At 35.2% G+C, this 27,206-nt stretch overlaps 1 protein-coding gene across 5 annotated transcripts in view; it reads left to right on the top strand.

Annotated features, from left to right (window-relative positions):
• RGS7 (regulator of G protein signaling 7) overlaps positions 1 to 27,206 on the top strand; it is a 458,444-nt gene that overhangs the window by 416,161 nt on the left and 15,077 nt on the right. For 3 of the 5 annotated variants that reach the window (XM_043485425.1, XM_043485426.1, XM_043485430.1), the window contains exons 14-18: positions 794 to 919; positions 7,613 to 7,799; positions 10,876 to 10,965; positions 13,165 to 13,245; positions 23,393 to 24,082. In XM_043485425.1, coding sequence (XP_043341360.1) covers positions 794 to 919; positions 7,613 to 7,799; positions 10,876 to 10,965; positions 13,165 to 13,239 — 478 coding nt within the window. In that variant the 3' untranslated portion in view covers positions 13,240 to 13,245; positions 23,393 to 24,082. Of the gene's footprint in view, positions 1 to 793; positions 920 to 7,612; positions 7,800 to 10,875; positions 10,966 to 13,164; positions 13,246 to 23,392; positions 24,083 to 27,206 lie in introns of those variants that run through there. The other 2 variants (XM_043485428.1, XM_043485427.1) reach the window with 2 other exon arrangements.

The raw sequence follows: 27,206 nt of genomic DNA, 5'->3' as shown, positions 1-27,206 counted from the left end.
CTGACAAGTGTCTGACTTCTTAAGAAAACCAAAACACAATTTAAGGCTCCCTGGTTTCTTTCATCAGCTATATAAGAGAAGAATTATATCACCAATCTTGATAGAGTCATAAAAAAATCACTGTGTACCCCTTCACAGAGTGAGGATTTAGTGTTCTGTAGCACTTAGCTAGATTGCATTTATGGACCTTCTCTCGCTTTTATGTCCGTCCAGTGGTTCTCAAATGCTTGACAAGTATGTCAAGTATGTCTCAGTTTTATAGATGTGAAAGTTGGAATCCCAAAATGTTGTGACTCAGCCAGGACTATGTCACATATTTAATCAACAAGAGTCATAAACCAGGATGTAAGCCTTTTGATTCTCAGTGCATTTTCCTCCAGTACAATGTGTCACCGTGAGACTTCATAGTGTAGTGGTTAAGAAATTGAGCCCTGGGGTCAGAATGTCTGGAATATTACCTATTTGACATTGGAAAGTTATCACCCTCTATCCTTGACTTCCTCATTTATAAAATAAGAATTATGATAGTACCCATCTCAAAGTTGCTGAAGAAGTCTAAAAGAGAATCCATCTCTTGGCATTTAATGCTTGATAAATGTTAGACTTTATTATTAATGCCTAACTTTCATCTCACTATAATTTCATGCAGAGTCATCAATCAGAGATTTTTTTTCTGAAAAATATGTTAAAGATGGGAGCTTCAAAGAATATATGATTTTGAGGGGAAATGTTATAGCAGAATATAGAATTTGTAATGAAAGGAATATATTTGGCTTTGTTTTATTTTCTATAGCAAAGAACCAAGTCAGCAGAGGGTAAAACGATGGGGTTTTGGCATGGATGAAGCATTGAAAGACCCAGTCGGGAGAGAACAATTCCTTAAATTTCTAGAGTCGGAATTCAGCTCAGAAAACTTAAGGTAAGACATGTTGTTTGAATCTAATATTCTAAGCAAGAGTGACCTACTTGTGATGAGTCTGGTGATTTTGCACTGGACAGACCAGTTACTATCCCACCAACATCATGATGAAGCTATGGACCTATTGAATTTCTGCCTCTTGATAGAGGAAGAAAAGGTAATGAAGGCAAAGCACTTTGTCCAACATTATCACTTCTTCATAATGGTTTATTTTACACTGTCTCCTGATCTTTTAACCATGTAAATCTGATGCATTTGAAATGGACTGCATACAGAAGTATCAGGCTAGTATTTGGCAAAACAAAGAATCATCAATAATACATATGTAGTTTAATTAAAATATCACCTATTTATCATATTGGTCTTCTTTGTGTATTGCATCTCAAATAAGATCTAGAAAAAGAAATTGAGTGCCTGTATGAAATATCTTGAAACAGAACGATGGAGGCAGTGCATTTACTTTGTACACTTAAACACAGCCTCAGGGCAGTTGAGAGCAGTACTAGATCGAGCTGTTAGTGCCTGCTAGAGAGTTGTGTATCCAGCTCATCTGTTGTAAACATCATCCTTACATATTTTTGAAATTTTTCTGACTTAAGAGGCACCTGGAAATTGAATTTTTAAATGTGAGACACTGGAATAGATTCTAACAGCTCTAAGATCACTGAAGTGAGCGATAACTTTCCACTACGTAAAATGGTTTTTCCACAAGCTCTTTCATTCAGTATTCTTTTGAAATGGAACTCTCTAATTTACTTTCCCATGACTTATTCAGTTCTGTGAAATCCATTTACAGAAAGTTGCCAGCATTCCTTTATTTTCACTACAACTTAGCAATTCCAGAATCATCACATTCTTTTCAGGAGATTTAATAGATAGCCAAACCAAACCATTTAAAAGAACATAGACTTTTTTTTTTCCATTTATTTTTATTAGTTGGAGGCTAATTACTTTACAATATTGTAGTGGTTTTTGTCATACATTGACATGAATTAGCCATGGATTTACATGTATTCCCCATCCTGATCTCCCCTCCCACCTCCCTCTCTACCCGATCCCTCTGGGTCTTCCCAGTGCACCAGGCCCGAGCACTTGTCTCATGCATCCAACCTGGGCTGATGATCTGTTTTACCCTAGATAATATACATGTTTCGATGCTGTTCTCTCGAAACATCCCACCCTCGCCTTCTCCCACAGAGTCCAAAAGTCTGTTATGTACATCTGTGTCTCTTTTTCTGTTGTGCATATAGGGTTATCGTTACCATCTTTCTAAATTCCATATATATGTGTTAGTATACTGTAATGGTCTTTATCTTTCTGGCTTACTTCACTCTGTATAATGGGCTCCAGTTTCATCCATCTCATTAGAACTGATTCAAATGAATTCTTTTTAATGGCTGAGTAATATTCCATGGTGTATATGTACCACAGCTTCCTTATCCATTTGTCTGCTGATGGGCATCTAGGTTGCTTCCATGTCCTGGCTATTATAAACAGTGCTGCGATGAACATTGGGGTGCACGTGTCTCTTTCACATCTGGTTTCCTCGGTGTGTATGCCCAGAAGTGGGATTGCTGGGTCATATGGCAGTTCTATTTCCAGTTTTTTAAGAAATCTCCACACTAGAAGAACGTAGACTTTTGACTGATATCCGATGGATTAAGCAAGTTGACCACAGGCAGAATCTGGAGAAATTTAATTATGCCTGTCATAGGTTTCAGGGACGCAGCTTCCTATTCTTTTTCAAGTTTATTGAAACTTGAAAGCCTGTTGACCGGGGTTTCAAGAGGTCTGCAGGTGCTAAGGATTTTTTTGGACCTAAATAATATTTTCTGTCATAAGGTCACGTCATCAGTTATTGAGTACAAGAATGCTTTAGAAAATAAAGCAGAGATAAATCTAGTTTTAGTCTTTTATGGAGTTTCCTCTAATTCTCTATATTTTTGAAAAAAATGCTATCATCATGGGTTTCACGATAAATAAATAAGCAGTACCTCCCCATTATCACCTAATCAAATAAAACTCCTTCCTGATTTTATTAGAAGTACAGCTTACTCATGAATACAAAGATGAAACAGATCACAGCACAAAAGGATGAGTGTTAGATCTGAGAAATACAGGAGAATGGCAAACCCAGAGGGAGAGATCACTCAAAGCCTCCTCAGGGAAATAGCTTCCAGCTGAGACCTGGATGATAAGGAGATAACCAGGCAAGAAAGGAAGAGAAAAGAGGCTTTGGGACTAAAAGATTAGCATGTGCATACTCTCTTTCATGAATGAAATGGATCACTGCTGATTTTTTCCATGCCTTAACCATTTTTATCTCAATAATCCTATGACACACCAAATTGCCTGATAAGTAATTGCATTTAAAAAATATTACACATTTCATTGTATGAAAATGTATAAATATCACCCAAAAGGCTTTCTGCCCTATATTTTAAAAAATACAGAATAATTGCATTTGAAGTAGTCCCAGCCCTAGTTCTATAGAGCTTGGATATTTCATATTTTTATGGAAGAAATGTTTAGTTCTGGAAAAGTAAATGCTTGTATATATTTTTTCAGCCTGGAATCTCCCTTTTCCATTTCTTCCTTTAATTTAAATGGCCCATGTATATGTCCTTCCCTGCTTTGTTAGGAAGATAAGGGCTGGATATACCAAAAATCAGAGGTTATATAAAAATGTTGCAAATAGACAGCAGACATAAGTATCTATCAAACGCTATTTTTAATTTTGGTCTAAACTGATCATTTGGAAATAAGATTTATAGTGTTTAATTAGAATGAATCCTTAAATCTGAACTAAATTGCTTTTAGAGTCCTTTTTTCTTTTTAAGCATTGTAATCTGTTAATATTTTATTGCATGTTGAAATAAAAACAAAGTTACATAAAGAAGAAACATTACATATTTCTTATGTAGTCACATGTACGTTTCTTGAGTATATACTATGAGTCTGTTGTATGTTTCCCTACTAAGAACAGATCAATAGACATAGATACCAAGTCTTGAACACCTACTATATGCCATGTGTGCATGTGTGCTTAGTCACTTCAGCTGGGTCCACTCTTTGCAGCCCTAGGGACTGCAGCTGGCCAAGCTCCTCTGTCCATGGGATTCTCCAGGCAAGAATACTGGAATGGGTTGCCATGCCCTCCTCCAGGGCGTCTTCCCAACCCAGGGATTAAACCCGCATCTCCTGTGTCTCCTGCATTGCAGGCAGATTTGTTACCCACAGAGCCACCTGGGAAGTCCAGTGTATGCCATACACTGTATGCTTTATATTCCCTACTTTTATAAGTATGCCATGCCATATTTTGTATTTATTGTTTCTGATTATCATTCAACTAATCATCGCTTCAAATGTGAAATTTAAATATTAATATCCTTGCCCCATTTGACAGGCAAGTAAAATATGAATAGAAGTTAAGCATCTTTACAAGTCAGATTGCTAATAATTGCCATCCTAGGCTTTCTATAAACCAATACTAAGCTTCTGTCCACTGCTCTTCCTGTTTCTGCCTAGGTATCTGGTGTCACAGACCAAGGGAGACAAAACAGTCCATTTAACCGGCAGGGCTAATTACACCTAAATACATCTCAGTGCATCTTATTTAGCATCTGCTATTTATGGAAGTATGGCACTCATGTGAGCATTTTCTTCAGGTATTGAGACAAAAAATAGTCAAGAAATACTGCTCATTGATAAGTACTTATTTCTGAAATAGAACTTCTATTCTTACTTGGTGTGCTTTTGCTCCTTCCTCTTTCAGGTAAACAGAGTAAGTACCAAGTAAATTCAGTAATATGAGAGTTATATAATATGAGTGCCTAAAAATATCTCAAGCACTTCAAAAGTGCCCTTTACATAATTTATCTCATTTTACCTAATGGAAACCCAGTGAGATAGGCATTATTATTCCCATTTTACTGATGAAAAAAATCAAGGCTCAATGACATTAAGATAATTCCTCATATTCCAGCTTTCATGTATTAAGGGAGGAGTGAAGTTTTAGTGAGTTCCCTTTACATTCTACTAAATTATTGCAATGATGACTATGCTGAGGATAAGAAAAGCAATGATGCATTTTGTGAGGCATTCAAGAGAGTGCTTTTGAGAATGTCATCTGCTGTAGATCTGGGAGCAAACCCTATAAATGGCACTCACAGTGGGCAACTTAAATAAGTGACTTAGTCTTCATATATTCAGTTTTCTCTAAGTGGGGGGAATATTAGCAGATACTCTAAAGTTGTAGGAATTGGATGATTTAATATAGCTAAATCACCTAGAATAGTGCCTGCACTTACAGTGTAGGTATGTTATTACCACCTCCTCAGCCCTTTGATATCTCATCTATAATTTCAAGTCTATTTAAGATGTCACTGCATCTGTGTAGCCTCCATAGAACTCCCTTTTCCAACGCAGCAGTTGCCCCAGCAGAGGGGCTCCTTCCTGCTCAGCATTCCCAGACTGTCTGGTTTGTGCCTATTGCTTGAGAGTCTCTCGTGTGCTTCCTTGTATTACGGCCATTTGAATGGTGTATCTTTGCCAGTTCAAGAACAGAGACATTCTTTTTATCTGTATGTTCAAAGAGTGCTGAAATGAACTTCTTGTTGTCGTTCAGTCTCATAAGTCATGTCTGACTCTTTGAGACACCATAGACTTCCCTGTCCTTCACTATCTCCCAGAGTCCACTCAAGCTGATGTCCATAGATTCGGTGATGCCATTCAACATCTCATCCTCTGTCGCCCCCTTCTCCTCCTGCCCTCAGTCTTTCCCAGCATCAGGGTCTTTTCCAATGAGTTGGCTTTTCGCATCAGGTGGCCAGAGTATTGGAGTCTCAGCTTTAGCATCAGTCCTTCCAATGAATATTCAGGGTTGATTTCCTTTAGGATTGACTGGTTTGACCTCCTTGCAGTCCAAAGGAGGGACTCTGAAGAGTCTTCTCCAGCACCACAGTTCAGAAGCAGCAGTTCTTCAGCTCTCAGCCTTCTTTGTGGTCTAAGTCTCACATCCATACATGACTACTGGAAAAACCATAGCTTTGCCTATTCAGACCTTTGTCAGCAAAGTGATGACTCTGCTTTTTAATATGCATCAGTTATAACACTTAGGCTCCCTCAAATTGCACATAGCATTCCTGTTAGATTGCACATTGTCAGAACCTGTATTTAAAAAGGAAATGGTCTTTACCCTTGCCTTCTGAAAGCAAAAACGGTAGGTTCACATTTAAGGCATAGTCGATATTGGATTATCTACTGATACCTGTCTATAGGAAAATGGTACTTAGAAATTAGAAAATTATTAGATTGAGTAATGTTTGATATTCTAATTCTAGCTCAACTGCTTTATTACTTATGTTTGGAACTTTCCTTAATCCCTAAGTTTAAAACGTAATAGTTATGAAGGTCCTGCTTATCCCCTTCTACTTCTGTTAAAACTCTATAGCTTGTGCTGTGTGTTAGTTGCTCAATCATGTCAAACCCAGGTCTGCTGCACTGCAAGCAGACTCTTTACTTGAGCCACCAGAGAATCCCCTGTAGCTTGTAGTGATTCATCTCTGTGGTCATCTTCTCCATATCAAGATCGCATCTGGCCCCTGTTGAGGATAACAGATCTAGTACTTCCTTTTTCAAGTGTCCTTTTTTTTGTTGTTTGTTTAAAGACACTATTATGACATACATATTCATGTTTCATCATTATTTCTAGGTCTAAACAAAAAGATATAATATAGGGCAAAATTTTTAGAAAAATGGAACCCATTAATATGATGTGGCTTTTTATTAGACTTTGCTATTTGCTTTTATCAATCAGAATATGTCCTGGTATTCTTTCCTTTCAGGATAGACTGTATTCTATACAGAAGGACATAAAATATATATTTTATATTTAGAAGTAGGTCAATATTATTTTTTCCAGAGCTTCTGAATTGCTATGATGCCTCTGCAAATTTAAGCCTTTTGAACAATTACATGTGAAAGCTCGCTGCTTCTGTCATTTCATAAGTCTCGGAATTAAATAGCCTAAAATTAGTTACTTGTCCTGATTTCTCCAGCTAGGGCATTTTCTAATCTGCGTCCAGGCCTCTTTTCATTCCAGTAAAGCTTCATGGTAATTCCCTTACCAGGTAAAGCAGAAAGTCCTCTCCATACTAACCCCCATTGCTCAAATGGACAAAAGATCCAGAAAAATAGAGCCTGCAGTATACCTTGCCCCCAGTCAGATGATCCGTGTCACTGCCCCTAACTCCCTTCAGACTCCTCTTCCTGTCTGACTGAAGGTTCTCAGCAGCCCTGCTCCATACACTGCTAAGGTGGACGTGTGAGGCTGTGTGGAGTCGGGGCCCTGGCGGGCCTGCGTTTCCGTGTGTGCGTCGTTAGTGGCTCGGCCGTGTCCGGCTCTTCTTGACCCCATGGACTGCAGTCTGCTCGGCTCCTCGTCTGAGCCACCTGGGAAGCCCCTGATTTTCAGAGAACACCTAAAAGAGATTGTTTTCAGTATTTCCTTTCCCCAAATGTTATATCTTTGAATACATCTAATAAAAAAATCAGTAGAAACCTGTTTCTGGACACCCTCAGAGAACATTAGCTTATCATTATGCCTCATTGTGAGCTATATGACAAGTCAATATTTTAAGAATTTTCAGAGTATGAGACATCAGACATCAGATTATGTCTCATTTTGTGTAGATTCTGGCTAGCAGTGGAGGACCTGAAGAAAAGGCCTATTAGAGAAGTTCCCTCTCGAGTTCAGGAAATATGGCAAGAATTTCTGGCTCCAGGAGCCCCCAGTGCTATTAACTTGGATTCTAAGAGCTATGACAAAACCACACAGAATGTGAAGGAGCCCGGACGATACACTTTCGAAGATGCTCAGGTTGGTACATGGGTGGAACTCACATTGCATCACAAATGTGCTTCTGAGAAGTTGAGAGTTGAGATACTTTTGTTTTATTTTCATTATAATCTGTGGCTATGTATACTATCTATTTTCAATTTAGGGGTTTGTGTGTGTGCGCGCGCTAAGTCGCTCAGTTGTGTCCAACTCTTTGTGACCTGATAGACTGTAGCTGCCAGGCTCCTCTGTCCATGGGGATTCTCCAGACAAGAGTACTGAAGTGGGTTGCCATGCCCTCTTCCAGGGGATCTTCCCAATCCAGGGATCAAACCCAGGTCTCCTACATTGTAGGTGGATTCTTTACCATCTGAGCGACCAAGGAAGCTGTATGTAAAAAAACTAAATGATCTAGAAGATAACAGAGATACTTTAAAAAGAAGAGTTTTTAAAGCCTGGGGATTTTTGTAAATCTGAATGTTTTTACATGAAAATTTCTTGAAGGGAAATATTTTAAATATTTGAAAGCTTTTTACTTTAGTTTCAACTCTGATACCTCAGTAACACATACTTGAACTCTTTAACTTGTCTTCTAATATGGAGAGTCTGAGATTCTGACCTTCCTAAATAATATATTATTATGAATAGTCAGAACTAAATTAAATTAGCTTGAAATTATGTAAAACTCAAACCAGTTTTGTCTCTGATGACACAATGAAACAGTAAAAACCAGTTTTGTCTCTGATGACAAACTGAAACAGTAACTTTTAAGTATTTTTTAATTTTCCAAGTTACTTTTTTTAGTCTACAAAAAGAAGAAAAAATGAAATTGATATTAAGATATTAACTTCCTAAGACATACTTTTATTTAAGTGTTTTTTTCCCTCAAACTGGATGTAGTTGTCTCCTTAGAAGTAATTTTAATTTCTACTTTCTCTAAAAAAAGTATATTGTGCTCAAGAGGAAAAATAAATGTGTAATGAGAGGATATCATTTCTTAATGATGTATTGAAATTGGCTTTTAAACCTGAACAAACATGTTTCATAATTTCTTAAAACCTCTTTTAGAGAAGAATGTTAGCTCTAAAAAGTATCTTGTTTTTTAAATAGCTATGTTACTAAGAGAAAATATAGAAGATGAAGCATGAGATAAAGAAAATTCCTTTCTTATTTTTACTCCGGTATAAAATATATTTAACACTGGCTTTGGTTTAAAAAGAAATGAGCCACTGTGCAGGAAACTAACACAGGTTGAAACAGCCAACCAGAAACCCATTCATTCACTCTGGCTCTGCTGTGGTCTTCTATGTGGAAATAATTACATTTTATGGAGACATATGAGAGAGAGCAGGAGGAAAATTCTGTTGCTTATTTCTCTGCTGTTTTATCTTTCAATTCAAGATAAACTTTCAAGCATTTTTGTAGAGTCAACAATGTGTAAAATATTTGGAATGACCTTCCCAAAAGTCTTAAAAAGAACATTTCTTTGTTATCTGTGTCATTGGAAAATATTTTTGCTTAATGTGTCTTCAATAAAAGGAAAAGGCATAATTTTCTATAGAAAATATTACCACCTGACCATAGGCTTTTTTCAGTCAACCTCAGCTATTTAATCCCAGTTTTTTGTGGGTTTATAAACCCTATATTCAAAAATATAGTAGAAATTCTTGCCGCTGTTTAAGAAGAGATACAGTGTAACAAGAAAGCAGATTCTGAAGGCAAATTGCCTGGGTTCTATTCTGAGCTCTGCTCTGTGACCTATTGTAAGTACTTCTTTGTGCTTTAGTTTACTTCATATTTAAAATATATATAAAAATGGTTGCCAACTTTATTGAGGTTTTGTGAGAATTTAATTAACTAATATAGGCAAGCACTTTGAAGTGTACCTGGCACATTCTCAAACATATTTGAGCACTTACTATGCACACCCCCATACTTCGCTAAACGCTGATCATTCCTCAAATCCTGACAATAACTCTAGTTTATAGACTAGAAGATTGAGGCTCAGAGAAGTGAATAAAATTGTCAAAATTATCATGTTTGTAAGTGGTAAGTCTTGAGCAAGATAGGATCTGAATCCTAAAATGCTTGAGTCCAAAATAAAACATTGTCCCACTTTTCCAACAACAAATTCTGATACAGTTCCAAATGTACCATACTTCTGGAGATGAAACTTGGGCTAGAGCCTGAATGTCAGGATTACTGAGGGTTAATCCTGAATGTCATTAAGTGGATTCACAATAACTACAAATTATTACTGGTGTATTTAAGACCAGGAAACTAAGTCATCTCTTAAAATACATGTTTTCTTCAAACAAGTAGACACTGAGACATTCAGGATACTCTCAAATAGTTCAGAACTCTGCCTCTAACAGACTGGAATGAGCAAGGAGCATTTATGCTCCCTTAGGCTGCAATAAACCAAAGCAGAATCTCCTTGGATTGGGCCAACATTGAATTAGATGAATATATTTTTTTCCTTTGTCTATCAATATTCATCACTGAAACAAAACATTGCAAACTGATTAGGATTAAATTATCAAATATTTGCCTAATCTATTTCAGAATAAGTCACTACATGCACACAAATTAGGACATTAAGCAATTAAATATCACAAAATTTATTTCTGGACTTATGCTGTGGCCTAAAGTAAATGTGCATGACAATTTTCACCAATGAGATGATTCATTTGGAAAGTCTGAACCCTCCAAGTACATATAAATGCCAAGGTATCTAGAATGATTATTGAATCCTGACTTTGCATCATTCTCTTTTGGCTTAATCTTAAGAGATAGCAGTTTTATTTATCTTAATGGTCTATATAAATCAACAACTTGATTTGAAATTATGTGATGACAGTCTACTAACTAAATCCCATTTTTTTAAGGGCTGGATGTGATTTACCTCCTCCATAGCTCCCAAATCAGTTTAAACATGGATCATTGAATAAAATAATAAATTTGAAGGTCTAAATTGTTCTATAAGCATATAAAGTATTCTCATCAGCGTTATCATTATTCTAGATTTGTTTTTGAATCAGATGTTGCGTTCTTATCACAGTATTTGATTTTTCCTGAGAAATAATAAAGAGGCACTTCAACCATTATTTCTTTTTAGGAGCACATTTACAAACTGATGAAAAGTGATTCATACCCACGTTTTATAAGATCCAGTGCCTATCAGGAACTTCTACAGGCAAAGAAAAAGGTATTGGTTCTTTGTGAACTTTTATGACCTAATTCTCAGTTATAGTTATTTGGAGTAGTTATCTCTGCTGGGACCACATTATTGGACAAATGGTAAGTGGATATATGCCAAGACCCTTCCCCAAACCCCTGCATTTTATCAGGGTCATTTAAGTTGTATGTGTTTCTGCCTGTTGACTGTTTATTTTCTTTATTGCGTGTTTGTCTCAGCAGATGTCCATGCTTTACAAAGTTTTTAAGATGCCGTTCTCATGTTTCATGTTAGTCTTCTGTATGCCAGTTTAAGGAAATAAGAAATTACAATAAAGAAAAGAACAATGCCATCAGATCAAAAACTCAGAGAGGATTTTCCTCATCCTGTAAACTAGAATGTATGTGTATGCCCCATAACTCATCTTTTTCCTATGATAGTTGCCAAAATGTAGCAACTATCAGCAAACTAAATGTTTGCTTCCAAATATTTTCATTTGGTGTTTATCCTGAGTCTCTTAGTATCCCTGCGATGAGGCTTCATACCTAAGAGCTACTAACATATTTTTGAAGAACTGCAGTAGGCTACATTGTTCAATTAACGTTTATAATCAAAGTCTCACTGTCAGTAACACCTTATTAATCAGTTTAACAGAAAATGGAAAATCTGGATGTAAACATCAACATCATTCATTATTCTGTAATGTTAAAATAGTCCATAGCTTCTTGAAATTCTGAGATGAAATGATAATTTTGTATAATTCATGATCATCACTTAAGCTAATGATATTTTTCAAAGTCCATTGACTTGGCAACCAGACAGCTGCACTGACCAGGACAGCAACCACCAGCACATGCAATGGTTTAAATTTAAATTAGTGAAGATTACATAAAATTCTAACTGAATTTCTCATACTCAATGGCCACAGCTAAAGACTTCTGAAATATTAGTATAGAATGAAATTTCCATGCTTTCAGAAAGTTCTGTTGGACAGCAGTGGTCTACGGAATTAATGATACCAACAGAAATTTAGTGCCAGTAGAAAATTATGAGGACATTCTGAACATAAGCCACTAGATTTTCAATAATGTAGGCTTTGAACATGTCAGCATAAAACCTAAACATATATACTTTATTTCAGCGTCATTTGATTTTGCTTGAAATCACATCATTTTGTTTGCACAAGAAGAGTTTTGGTGTTATAAGTATAAGCGTTAATGCAAACAGAGCCCATGTCGTGTGACAAGAGGCCTTCTGTGGCAGCTCTCCTGTTTTCCTGATCCCTGTGATTTAGAATATGAATTTGGTGTTGCGTCATTTCATCACCCTGTCTTTTTCTGCCATTTTTCTTTCTGGCTTTTGCCTGCCTTCCTTTCTCCCTTCCTTCTCTCTCTTTTTTTCTCTCTGTGTTATTTTCCTGTGCCCCGCTCAACCCCACACATATAAGTCGGGATATTCAATGGATCACAGAATATGTTTTGAAAACTTTGCACAGAATGTGGTAAGTTTTCATTTTTAAAGAATTGCAAATCATGAAGTCCAATTGGGAAATGTTCCCAGTTTCAAGCCTCATCTTCCATCTTGCATCCTTTGATGTAATAGCAAAAGTACTTATTGTCTTTATTCAAGTTCAGAACTTCCTACTTACCTTTCTGTCCCAGCATTTCCTAGAGTAGATGAAGATATCATATGTGAAAATATGTATATATCAAACTAAGACTTGGAAGGTAGTGTGTATTATGACACATAAAATGAAGAAATAACTATTTATATTTTAATTTTTATTCTATATATCTGTCTTTGTTAACAATAGTGCATGCATTTCTGTACTTTTTCCCTTAGCTCTTCCTAAAGCTTAAAAGATTAAGAACTACAAGGGTTCTGTGTCTCCTCCTTTTGCAGAGAGAAAATGACTTATTTAACAGTGTAAAGTCAGAGTCAGACTCAGTATGAATGGGGGTTGGTGACAATATATGCCCACCAAAGACCCACCAGCGTGCCTTTCTCATTTGTTATTTTTCAGCAAAGTATTGAAAACTATTGCATAAATCATCCAGGAAACCAGTCGTTTTCCTACCAGTGTTTTCTTAGTATCTTGCCATGTGTTTTAGTAATATATTTGTTTGTGAGATTCTTTTTTTTTTTTTTTGGTATTGTGCCAGTGCCTTTGGAACTTTCTGACATTGTATAAGCTCAAACTAAAAGCCTTCAACACATTTATTTTTATAGGGCAGAAACATCCCTATTTTCCCATGCCATAAAAACTGTACACCAACACTGAGGGCCAGCACTAACCTGTTATGAAAAGAGGTAGAAAAATCTTGGTTTATACTCAAGTTTGTCTACATTGTCTGTTGAGTTGTGTGGTCAGCTCCATGCTGCTGCTGCTGTGGGTGTGTGTTGTGGCTTTTGCTGTGATGGCCAGTTAAGTGGAGTTATGTGTGTTGAAATGTAAGCTAATTGGATTCAGCAAAAATACGGTTTTTGTTTTTAGTCTCCTTCAAGGCTCCTTGTGGTGGAGAATGTTAATCAGTTCTTTTTATGAATTCCCAAGTAAAAGACTTTAAAAATCAGTATATACTTTGAACATTCATTGTGATGCACAAATTAAAGGACTGGAAAATGGACTCCAGGAATTAATCACACCATTAACTTCCCAAAATTTTGGCTGGATCTTTTGGAATCTCTGACCTTTAATAAAAATTTTTCTTAAGCATGCCTCATAAGTCACCATGGGAAGATAAAGACAATGCTAAAGAAATGCCTCAAGATTTTGCTGGAGAAAGTCACCATAGATGTTGCACAGTGCTCTGTGTATTGTTTAAGAATTGTTTCATATTCATTCTTTTCTAACATAGTGCTGACAGAATATTGTTCTTGAGATTGGATTGGAAATTTCTGTGATATAATTAAAAACATATAATGCAACTTAAGGAAGATGGAAAGAGGAAGCAACACCATCCCCACATCTGACCAACTTCCTCAACTCTTAAAGTAGCACCACATTGTCACTCATTGCAAACCTTAAGAAAAGATCAATAGGAAATAAGAGGAAGTGAGGCAGTAATCCTGTGCACCTTCAATCAAAATTTATACACCAAGGGCCAACTATACTCCAGACATTGTGCTATATCTTAAGAACAAGACCTTAATTGCTACAGTACATATGATATAAACAAAATATTATGATGTAAGGAGAAAGATAAGCTACTTCTATTTGTACTAGGGTGAATAAGTAGAGGCTGTGAATAATATGAGAATTTCCAGAAGTTACATTTAACTGTGTAAATAGGATTTCATCAGGCCAAGATAGGCAACCATCTTTTTAAGGAGAATGGTACAAAAGGCTGAGATTACTGAAGCTTTCTTCAGTAAGCTGAGTAACATTCATACCAGAACACATATACACACAAAACATACTGATAAATTTCAGATACCTTCAGACCAGTTATTTAGGGTTAATCCTTTTCCATCCAGGAAAATGAAAAGTAATATTTTTATTGAATATTTTGTTTTGATAGTACTCTAAAGAAATGGACTAAAAAATTAGAAAGGCTCTCTAATTTCCTCAGTAGATTACAAATTACTACATTTATTTGCTTAGTCATGAGAAGTGAATTTCTATCCTGAAAATTATTTTTATACAAAAATTAAAAATATTATACTGTATACCATTAAATCTTTTGATGGTTAATTTCTATTTAAAGTTCTCTTTAACTTTCTATTTTCATTTATTCTTTATTTCTTCTTGGTTCAGTGTTCCTCAATATTATGATTCCTTTTAGAGTCAGCAGTTGTGATAGGCATCTGAAGTACTTACATAATAAATGTTATGGGATGCCTTTATAGGATCAATAAAATGATTTTAACACAAGATAATGAATGAGTGGTTTTATTATAACTAAATAGAAACAATGGAGGAAAGATAGAGTTTAAATAAACATTTTAAAGAAGTTTTATGTGGAAGTTGCTCTGGTAAATATAAGGAAGCTACGAGATAAAGTGTCTAAGAAATGAACTTGGGGAAATACTTTTAAACAAGTATGTAGACTCCAAAAGGACATGGGGGAAGTGAGATAATGATAGTAACTTATGTTCATTGAGTACCTGCCATGTGCCAGGCTCTGCACTAGGTACTTTATATTATCTAATCTAATTTAATCTGAACCTGCTAGTTAGGCAATATAATACTCATTATTTTACCCATTTTATAGGTGAGAGAAAGTCAGCACTAGAAGAAAATTTTTCTGACTTTAAATTCATTACTTTATAGAGAACTCATTTTCTTCCTATTATACCCAGCACTGGAAACCTGAAATGTTAATATTTAGGCTTGAAACCCAGTCTCACACTTCCTTGCCATATGAATTTCTAGAACTCAGTTAAACTGCTGCACCTCAATTTCTTCATCTACAATTTCTTTAGCCAAAAATAGCCCTAAATAGTACTTGTACAAATAAATAGATTTAAGAAATTCTTTAAGCATACTTTTGAAACATGCTTTATTTGCTTAAATTGCATCAGAAATATCTTCCAGGTCAGTTCATATTCTACACAATTATGTTTATTGGCTGCACAAAATTCCTCTGAATGGATATACCTATAATTTTTTTTTCTATTCCTCTACTGATGGACATTTATGTTATTCCTTATTTCTTTCTTTCTTTCTTCATTGCCATTATAGCTCAAAGTGTCATAGGCATCCATCAAGTTAAATATTGATTTTTTCTTATAAAAAATTGTATTGCTCAGTTATGGAATACAAAATTACAAAAGAAGAGATGTCTATTTATTTTTATCTCTCTTATCGTTACGTTTGCCCTAATGCAAGAGATACATACATTAGAAGGGACGATAACTTGTAGAAGGCAGAAATCAGAGTTTGTACTCTTGATTTCCAAAGCACTTGTATTACACATTAATAGCAGGCTTCCTTGTCAATTAGTCTTCAATCTATGAAGAATTACAGTGTTTTCTGGCAGTTTTATGCTGTTTTAAGATGCTATCTAAAACTCTATGGATTACTTCCAGTCCCTGATCAAATGATTTTTATCTTGGTTTTATTAAACATGAAATCTGGCATGAAATTTCCTTTCCATATGCTAACAATCATCATTACTGTACACTGAGCCCACCCTTCCCAGCCATGAATAATACTGATTCCAGGTTTTGGAAATACAACCTCAGACCAGTTATGGAGCAAACCTGGGAGAGGGCAATGCTGTGTCAAATCTACTCATGCAGACTCATAGCACTTGAGAAGTAACCGAACCAGCATAGATTAGAAACATCAAACACCCAATAGGAAAGAAGGAACTTACATAACCTCACAGTTCAGCCTGAAAACTGCATCCGATTGCAGTCACGGCAGCCAGGTTATTTGGAGCTTAAAATGTTTTTTAAATATAGACATTTTTTTTTCTTGTGAACTAAGATCATATCTCCTTGATCTTCTGTTTTGCGGCTAGACTTTTGGTTTATTGTTTGTTTATCAATTTTCCTGTAACAGTTCTTTATTCTTCTTTCCATTAAATTTTATCTTGTGAGTTATCACATTATATAATTTTTTGGAGTATCTCTTTGTTATCCTGTCTTTTAACCAAGATTAGCAAATTGGCATCATTCATGCATTCATTTTAGTAGAATTATATCAATGTAGTCAAGCAAATTGCTGATTAAAATGTCATAAGAACAAAAATGAAGAGAGTTCCACTACTCCAAAAATTAGCACACTTTGAAGGTAGTTGTTTATTTAGTTACAAACTTCCTCCTTTTCTGTCTTATCCATAGAAGTACCATGAAAGACTGCTAAATGCCTTACTTGTTTAAAGCAACTTCCTGTCCTCAAGTCCAGTGAACTCTTTTTAAAAAAAAAACGTAAATGAGCATGTACTTGACAAAGATCTAATGTGGTTTATTTGGGGAGTTCGTTGCAAAAAAATAATCAGAAGAGCAATACGCCACTAGAAAACTAAGCAAAGGTCTTGATCGGTTTTAACAGAGGAAACACAAATAGTCAATAAATATATAAGAAAACAAAAAGAAAACCTATATTAATAACCAAGTTTAATTCAAAAGGCAACAAAATAACTTTTTCCTCCAATAGATTAGTTTTTATAAATAATAATATCTAGGATAAGAAAATTGGTGACTTCACATATTGTTCACACATAGTAGGGATATGAATTTTTAATCATTTTCTTGTATAGAAAGAGAACTTTATATAGTGTGTCAAAAGCTTCAAAAATATTCTCTCACACTCAATCAGTATTTCAGCTTCTAACAAAAACCCAGATGTTTAATTCTAACAAAACCCAGATGTTTACACACAAAGAAGAATATTCATTGCATCGTATAACTGCCAAAAATAAGACACAATCTGAATATACAACAATTGTGAATTTCTTAAGTGCATTAAGGTATATCAACCTGATGCAGTTATTAAAGAATAGATTTTAGAGCATTGGCTTTCATCTTTTTTTGTCGCGACCCATCACTATGACATAGTAATGCAATATATATATGTTTGTGAGTGTATGTGTATGTATATATAAACTGTATTTATGCATGTTTATATGTGTATAGGACTAAAACAACCTTTCAGAAATAACACATTCTCATATTATATGCAACTTACCCTAATATGTTTTTATTTATTCTATGATATGTGATTTTCTTCTAAATGTTGGTAGCATCTTTCTGAATTGATTTCCTTTCCCACTAATGTGTTGAATTTGAACAAAATATATGTTACATGGGTAAATGACCAAAATATGATCATTTTTAATTAGCATATTACTCATAATAAACTTTAGTACTATGCACAGTATAATTTTAGTTTTTTAAAAAAATAACTAAAAATATTTTTGTATAAAAAGTAGATGGATATATTAACATGTAAATAATTGTATTTTGAGTAATGTTTATTTCTTCTTTATATTTTTCTATGTTTTCCTCATTTTCTCTAATGGATATACACTATTTTTATTTCAGGAAGCTATTCTTAACTAAGGAAATGAGAGTATTTGGCTTTACTTTTTCTATCTCAAACCACACAAGAAGCTACTAATAAGAACTGGTATATAAATATGTTCATAAACCATCTCTTTTAAATACATAACAATTTCTTCCTGTGTTCAACATTAAATATACCAGCCTCCAAACTAGCTATAGAATCCCCTTCCTTTCTTTCTTTCTCCCTCCCTCCCTTCCTTCTTTTCTTTTTCTTTCTTAATTCTCAATAATTGAGTTTTCTTTAATTTTTGAGGAAGTCACACTTTTTAGTTTTGCTGAAATTATCCACCATGTTTCAGTAAACTTACCTGAAAATTATCCTAGGGGACTTGGTTTCATTTGAAGCAGGGTTTTTCCAAACCCCTAGCCTAGTTCAGTTCCCTCAACATATCCCCACTTAGTTTCACTGTTAGCAACAACCAGGGCAAAAGAAAAGTTAAAAAGACCCAAATTCTATCAGTTAATTACTTAATAGTTAGGGTATGTCCAACATGCTCCCATTTCTCATCCTACCGTGCCTCTCCTCCCCTAAAAGTTACTTGTACCAATACATTTGAATCTCATTACCCTGGTTTCTAGAAGCATATTCCTAAAATATGACTTCCAGTCAAGGAACTCAACTCATGCAAAGAGACAAGTACATTTTTGGAGACTTCTATAATATTAAGATTGTTTAACAGCTATCAATTGCTTTATCAAGCCAGGTGACTTAAAGGATTGTACAAAACAGTATTTAAAAAAGTGCACTTGCTATTGTTGTTTAGTTGCTAAGTCATGTCCAACTCTATTTGTGACCCCATGGACTGTAGCCCACCAGGCTCCTCTGTCCATGGGATTTCCCAGGCAAGAACATGGAGTGGGTTGCCATGCCCTCCTCCAGGGGATCTTCCCGACCCTGAGGAAAAAAAGTACTGACAAAGAATCCAGAGAGGTAAACTGCAGAAGAACTTAAGGGGCAATTAGAAGACTTCAGCAAAAACATGAGCAAGAAGTTTATCTGACGAGTGAGTAGAACCCAAACTCAGAGAGTAGCAGGTGCAAAGAACAGCTAGAGAACCATTCTGTGGAGTGACAACAGGTAGTTTGAAAGGTCAGGGAAGCCAGGTTAGGAAGGATTTTGAAACCCAGGCGAAGATGTTTATATTTTTTAAGTGAAACAGGTGTAATTTTCGTATGAGAATAAACAAACAGATGTATCCTTTAGTTCAGCCTATCATGAGCATGTACATTTCTTATCTCTAGTCCAGCAGCATCTCATTACCATCAAACAGTCAGCCCATTTTATTACGCAGCTGTGGGATAACTGGGTCACATACACCAATAGAAAGTCAATGACAAGATTTGCCCTCTCCTGGTCCCAGAGCCTCTGGAGCTGACAAGGCATTCTAGAAGGTATTTCTAAGTCTACAGCAACACATGGGAAAGACTAGGAGGCAGTAATACGAAACAAACAAGTGGGAATAAGAGTTAAGATGTTAATATTTTTTTAATCCAAAAGATCCTGGTAATTTCCTACTCTTTAAGCTCTTTCATGGGTCTTCTAAAAATCCATCGCTTCAGTTAGTGTTGGCTTGTTTTGTGTCCTGTAGACTGGTAAAGACTGAATACAGTTTTTATGTTTTATGACAGTAATGAAACAAGTAGCTGGTCACCCAAGCAAATATGGCTTCTCCCCTACTTCCTTCATGGATTAGTGTCTGCAGGAAAGGAGTGTGGACATTTGCTTCCATCTCCCAAATGCTGAGGGCTCTCGTATGGAGCTAAGAGCCTGATCTTTATTTCCATTTCTAGGGATTCACAGCTCTTTGTCAACTTTCTGTTATTACTTTAAGACCAAGAAAAAATTTTAAATCATGTGAAATTCATATTGTTTGATAGTCAACTTGAGAGAACTAAGAATGAGCACATAGATTGTTTTATTTGGGGGAGTTTTATTTTTCTAATTATAACAAAATCTCCATGCAACATTTTAAAAGGAAAGAATTAGTTTGGTGGAGATGAAATTTTATTGTGAGACACTAGAAAAACTGCTTTGTTTATGTGATAGCTATATTGTAGATTATCCAGAGAATCTGTCTTCACTTAGATGCCAGTTAAAGTCAGCTTAATTTTGTCCTGAAATTGATCATGTGCTAGCATATTGTCCATTAACTAGATATTATAAAATCTCACAGGATGCTGAATTTTTGAGTTTCTGTCTTTGTCTTTCTCTATAGATTTCCATTTCCAATGTAATCTATTTCCTTTCTTTTAACTTTTATTTTACATTGGAGTATAGCATAGTTGATTAACTGTGTTATTTTTAGGTACACAGCAAAGTGATTCAGTTATACATAAACATTACATGTATCCATTCTTTTTCAAATTCATTTCCTTTAGAATCTATTAAGAATGGGTATAAGTGACATAGCACAAATGTAGTCATTGGGTTGAAAATAGTTATTATTCATACAGAATTCAATTGTAAGCAATTTGATAAAAACAAACAAACAAAAAACATGCTATTGGTAAGGAATTTTAGCCCTTTTAGTTTCCAGAATTAAGATTTTTAGAACTTAACTATGAAATTTTCGCAGATTCTTCAACTTAGAAAAATTAGCAAAAATTAGATAACTAGTAGGATTGTCTTTTAAGGTGATTTAATACAGCCTCCAAGGATCCACACTGAAAAGGATTGTTACAAAACATCTGATGTGCAAGTATATTCTTTCTTACCTGCAAAAAAGAATTAGTGTTCTTTTTAAGATTTTCTAATAAGTGAGAAACTGATATTTCTTTGCACACTAGAGAGTGCACAAAATACCTTTGCACGGTATTTTTCTTTCCAGTACGTGAACAAGGCAAGATTTGCACAGGGTTTACAGACACATCCATGTGATCTAGGTCTTTAAATCTAGATAGCTCACTTGGGCGTCCATGCTATTTACTTTGACCCTTGGGTGAGGCACTTAGGTTTTTTTTTTTTTCTTTTTTACTATTAGATATACCTAAATTTACCTTTTAATTGTTTCAATACACAAAACAAATACCCTTATTATGTATTTGGTGAGTCCACATCTCACAAGAGTTTCTTGTGTGGGTTTGTTAACATATATACATATGTTCTCCCATTTTTGTTCATCTGCTTTCTTACTATCACAAACCCCAGATTTACTGTAGCCCTGTATTTCTCCATGGGCTTCCATGAATGAGTATTTTTAAATTATTTCCTGCTACAACAGCTTACCATGTTAAATCTGTACCTCCCCCCTTTTAAAAATGAAGCCAATATCAGGACAATACTAATAACTTCATAGATATTTGAGGGAAAAAGTAGGTAGAGAACCATATTACCATGTGTTACATTTACAAATATGACATCGTTTCCACTGATCAAAATGAAAAATGACTCCGAGTTGCAAATGGCTTCCTATTTCAACCTAACTGTTATTCATCCTCCCAATAGTTTGAACCAAATTATATTAATCTGTAGTTTTAATATAAATAGTTTTATGTTAGCATCTTCCTCTTCCTCCTCAACTGTATATGAATTCACTCTTATACTTCAACCAGTATAGGTTCTCCCCACCCCACAAATGGCATTAGAAATAGTAAGCACTTTTTAAAAATACATTAGTATCAGAATGAGTATATATGCACACATTAGTAGCATAAGAGAAAAAAGTAGTAGATGTATAAAATAATGTAAATTTCAAGTATAGAAAAGTAGTTTTTTTAGTCAAATGTTATTTGATTAAGGTATTGGAGTGTAAAAGTAGTATAATTTTAGCTTCCAAATTCATGAGAAATTTTGTGTTCCTTTCAGAGTCAGAAAAGTGACTTTGGGTCTCAGTATCCTGATGAGAAAGAATGTAACAGTAATAATAATAATAATAATAATAATGTAATAAGGTAATGACTAGCAAACTGAGTACACAGAATGTTCTGAAATAGTTTAAAGTAATTTACTTGTGTTATTCTTCATAAAAAGCTTTTAAAATCGGTACTTATTCCCATTTTGTGAATGAGGAGGAAACGAGCACAGAAGGGACAAGAGACAAAACATAGTTTGTCTAGAAGGCCAGTGTAAAACAGGGTGTCCTGTGAGAAGTCTGCGTTTTCTTTCAGTATTTTTCTTCCCATAAAGTGATTAGAGTGCAGCTAAGTGGGAAAGTCCTTTGCTAAAGTGGCTCTTCTACAATCGGATGTCAAAACTTGCTAAAAGCTAAGTTATGAACTCCTTTTCCCCAATTAAAAGAGAATGGTGCTTCATTCTTTTTTTTTTTTTTTGGTACTTCATTTTTATTCCTGCTGTTCAAGTTTACAAAGACCTTGTCAGTTACTGTACAGTATGTAAAGAAAGATTGATTCTGGAATTACTAATCGTTTTTTAAATATATCATTCTTTTTCCAAAATATAGTCATGAATGCTGATTTCTCTCCCCAAACCACACCACTCATTTATCAAACTCTGAGCCACGTTAAGTAGTAAATCAAGACTATTGCTATGACTAACTTATTACTAAAATATATTTCTCAAAAAATCTTCTGATTTTCCCTTATTATTTTTTTCTCTGAGAAGTACAAATTCCACCTATTTTTTATACTAAACATATACAATGAGGGATAAAACAGAAATAACCAAATTGACAATCTGTTATTCTGATCAGAAATTTAAAATTTCATACCTTTCTCTAGAGCATTTGCAATTTACAGGCACAGTTTTGACTATCAAGATGTTCAAAAAATGAATATGTATACTAGTTATTAACACAATAAGTGGGATCAGAATATATGAGGTTTTTCTGAGGTTGAGGTTGGAGGAAATCAAATGGAAAAGGAAGACATTTACAGTTTGAAGTACAAAGCAAGTAGACTTTTCTCTTTAGATGTATAATTGGCACTGGTTGGTTGTTTTTCTGTTACCATATAGGATAGGGAATAGATTCAATCATGAGTTTCCAGCAGTCTCACCCTCAAAAATCATTTTGTTTAATTAAATCATACCCTGTACACATCTAGATATTTATAAATGCAACACTAATCTTAGCAATTGGACAAGAATGCATTCACATCACTGTCTTTCAGAGCAACTTCCTAAAGTTTGCTGTAACATGTTATAACCAGTTGCAAACCTAGGTGTTGCATCGTTGCTAAGCCTCAGTGGAACATTTTGGACGTGTTTTATGATTTGCTGATTTGTGCTGTGAACCCATCATTCTGTTTGCAGGGGGAGGAAGTGGGTGGAGGGGTGGGAGGATGGAAAAAGGGAGGATCATTTTGTTTGATGTGTTGGTGGAGGGAAGGAGGGAACTTGGTCATGAAGTTTGAACTAAGATGCATCTAAAGGGTTCCATTTTGACCCTTGTACAGTATCAGCTGCAATAAACAGATGTTACTCATAAGCAGGTTTTCAGTGATCATATTGTTTTCTTTTTTTTCCCTTGTTTATATTTTTTCTCAGGGGAAATCTCTCACGTCAAAGAGGTTAACAAGCCTCGTTCAGTCTTATTAAAAGGATCATCTTGTAGCATGAAAGCGAACCGGAGTCACTGCATATACTTTGTAGTTCTTTGTTGTTACCTGGAGCAGAGGACATTAGACCACGATGTTGCATGAGCAGAGGACCTGAATTGTTCTTTCTTTGTGTACATTAAGGCACTGCCATCTCCAAGGGACTCTACCATCTTGACGCCTCCATTTCAGAATGTCTGCTAACTTCTTCCTTGTACTAAGCTGGATCTGTGTCTTTTCCTTTTTAACAGTTCAAGTGAAGTAAACCTTTTGTTTTCCCCCTTTCTCTCTCTCTTAAACCTTCTTCTAGACACACAGGTCACTAAAAATTCAGTCACAAACTGGAAGAATTGTAAAAGGAAAAAAGCATCTATCAAGAAGTATACATACAGCTTCACATTTATTAAATAATAAATTAGCACAGAGAGTTTCATTTCACCAATGTATCACAGTCAGAAACAAACTCACGTCTTTGTCTGTTGTCTGTACATTCTTGGTTAATGTTTCTTGCATTTATTTTTATACCATATTTAAATAAGAGACACCTTTTACTCCAGATGTATCAAAGTTGATCCCTTCTCTGTAAATTTGTGTATGTTTATATTGTTGTTTTATCTTTCATTAAAAGATGCGTAATCTCGTTGCTTTTGTAACTTTTGACTTCTGTGCTAATTGAAAATGAAAATACTGGGAAGGCATCGATGTAGTAACAATGTAAGCACTCACCCTAGGAAGTTTATTTCAGGGTTTCAAGACAAACTTGGATGGTGGAGCAGCCAGGAGCAGATTCAAAGTGATTCTTCTGGGAGCTCACCCCAGATCATGAAGATGGGTTTGCTCCCATGGAAAACAACACAAGTTGACCTCCCACGTTTTCAGAGTTATTTATGAGGCCTTTCTAATTATGAATATGAGTCTCTATGTTTTACCAATGTATATTCTATTAGAATTACATTTTAGTGTGACTTCTCAACTCAGAACTGATTCTTTAAAGTATAATCTTAAAAATGCCTTAGGTTAGTGGCTCTTAACTCTGGTGGTTATAAATTCCTTTGAGAGCATGATGGTAATTGCTAATATTTAGTGAGTGCTAACTAAGTACCTACCACTGTATTATGGGCTTCACACACCCACAAAATTTTCCCATTTAATTCTCACAGCAGGCCTATAGGAGTATTTCTGCAATTTTGAGAACACAGAAGCAGAGAAAGTTATGTCATTTGTTCAGAGTCAAACCTCCAAGTGGTGTGTTATGATAGAAATTCAGGCAGTCTGACTCAGATATCACCCAAATTCCTCTGGTAAAAGTTTTACATGAAAATCCATACACTCTCTCACATAGGACACATTTGCACTGAATTTTAAGACATTCACAAAATACTCTCTGAAATTCATCCAAGGACCTCAGGTAAGAAACCCGACTGCTTTTAAGGGATGGATCAGTGACCCAGAAGGTCACCCAGCCAAGAGATAGGCCTGATTTGTTTGCTTTTGCATCTACCACAAGATTGCAGACTCTGGCTGTTAAAAAAAGAAAGAGATCACGTTATTAGTGGCTATTAATTACTGTGAGTAAATGTAAATTCTGAAAAAAGTTTACCAACACTGGTGCAAAATCAGTAGTGGAGTTTGTTAGCTATTTTATAAACTGCCACAAAATAGAAAAGACTTATAGATAGGTTGTAATCAGGACACTGTGAATAATTTAAGAAAGATTTGATTATTTGCCCCTATGGCTTTTTAAAAACATTACATAAAATGCAAATAAACCTAAGTTGATAGATGTTCTTTCTTAAAAACACTTATGTCAGAACAGCTTTTGGCACTGAAGCTAAATTGAAACTCTATCTAAAGGGGACATTGCTTGAAAGAAAGCAATACCCCTTTTATAATAACCTGATGCATAAACAGTATGCTTTGCACAAATATGATTGGTCATTTTGGAGACATTTAAAAAAAATCAATCTTACTAATTCCAAATCATGGAATTATACAGAAATGAAATACATATGAATGGCAATAGAGGACAAAGAAGTGAAACCCTCAAGCAAGTATCCCCAAGTCAGGAGCTCCCAGTGAAAATGTGAGTTAGTTTATAGGTGCAAGTACTTAGAAGTGGGACATGACTCATTTTAATATGGTTTAGACAAGACTCAGGATACAAAACAGTGGTATTTCAGGGTAAACACTTAGAAAAGTTTTAGGATTCTTTTCACCTAACTGAAATAAGCATGGAGAAAAGTGACAGATTTTCTTTTCTTGGGCTTCAAAATCACTAAAGATAGTGACTGCAACCACAAAATTAAAAGATGCCTGCTCCTTGGAATAAAGGCTATGGGAAACCTAGACAGCATATTAAAAAGCAGAGACATCATTTTGCCAGCAAAGGTCTGTATAGTCGAAACTATAGTTTTTCCAGTAGTTGTATAGATGTGAGAGTTGGACCATAAAGAAGGCTGAAAGCCGAAGAATTGATGCTTTTGAACTGTGGTGCTAGAGAAGACTCTTCAGAGTCCCTCCTTTGGTCTACAAGGAGATCAAACCAGTCACTCCTGAAGGAAATCAACCCTGAATGTTCATTGGAAGGACTGATGTTGAAGCTGAAACTCCAGTACTTTGGCCACCTGATGTGAAGAGCTGACTCATTAGAAAAGACCCTGATGCTGGGAAAGGATGAGGGCAAGAGGAGAAGGGGACAACAGAGGAGGAGATGATTGGATTGCATCACTGACTCAAAGGACGTGAGTTTGAGCAAGCTCCGGGAAATAGTGAAGGCAGGGAAGCCTGGCGTGCTGCAGTTCTTGGGGTCACAAAGAGTTGGATATGACTTGGCAACTGAACAGCAACAACTGTCTGCCTCCCCAGTTTGATCTACAAGGCATAGGAGAAAAATCTCTCAAGTTTCTAATGAACAAAATGTTCTTGAATAGTCTTTTCTACCTTAAAACAATTGTAAAAGTTATTCACCAAAGCAGTGACCCAGTGATATATTACACCACAAGAGTAACATATTCTCTAAATTGCACTGACTGCTTCTTCCCCTTGTGATGTATGTTACAGTAACGTTTTTGGTGAATCTCCAAAGTAATTGCTACTTGAACCAGAGTAGTAGAAAGGTGGTCAGCGACCTTAATTAAACCATCTCCTGTCAGATGCCAGGAAAATAGATGAAGGCATATCTTCGTTACAACAAGTATGTGAGTTGATCTTGCTTCGGAGTAAAAGTTCTCACTTCTCTTTGTAGACACATTATTTTTTTATTATTATTATTTCATCTATGAGGAAAGGCAACTTTTTGCTACTAGCATGAATTTAGTCCAGTTATATGCACTAATTGTTTCCACACATAGAATTTTTGTGTTCTTAGAAATATACTTGAAAGAGAACATTGAAATATTCAAGTTTTTCTACTACCCGTGACTATCTCTGCATATTGTAATACTTTGTAAAATATCAACATGATATAACCGAAAGTACCAATCCATCTTCTCAGCCATTTTAAAAAATAGGAGCTAGTGAAGAATTTTAGGAATGTGAAGAATGAAGAGAGAAAACTAAACTCATGTAACACACAGGGGTATCTCATATTTTGTCATGCAACCATGTATTTCTGTCTTTTGATTGAGAATTTTGTACCACAAATTAATCTTTAAAAAGATACCAAATGATGTATCAAGCTAAAATATTGTTATTTTAGAAGTGCATTAAAACAGAAACTGTTGTATATGCCCTTGAATGCCTATGGCAGTTTTCTTGGAGTTGAA

The sequence above is a fragment of the Cervus canadensis genome, chromosome 13 (assembly GCF_019320065.1).
Source record: "Cervus canadensis isolate Bull #8, Minnesota chromosome 13, ASM1932006v1, whole genome shotgun sequence".
Lineage (NCBI taxonomy): Eukaryota > Metazoa > Chordata > Mammalia > Artiodactyla > Cervidae > Cervus > Cervus canadensis.
The sequence above is the reverse complement of the archived record's forward strand: the minus strand, read 5'-3'. Positions and strand labels throughout refer to the sequence as shown.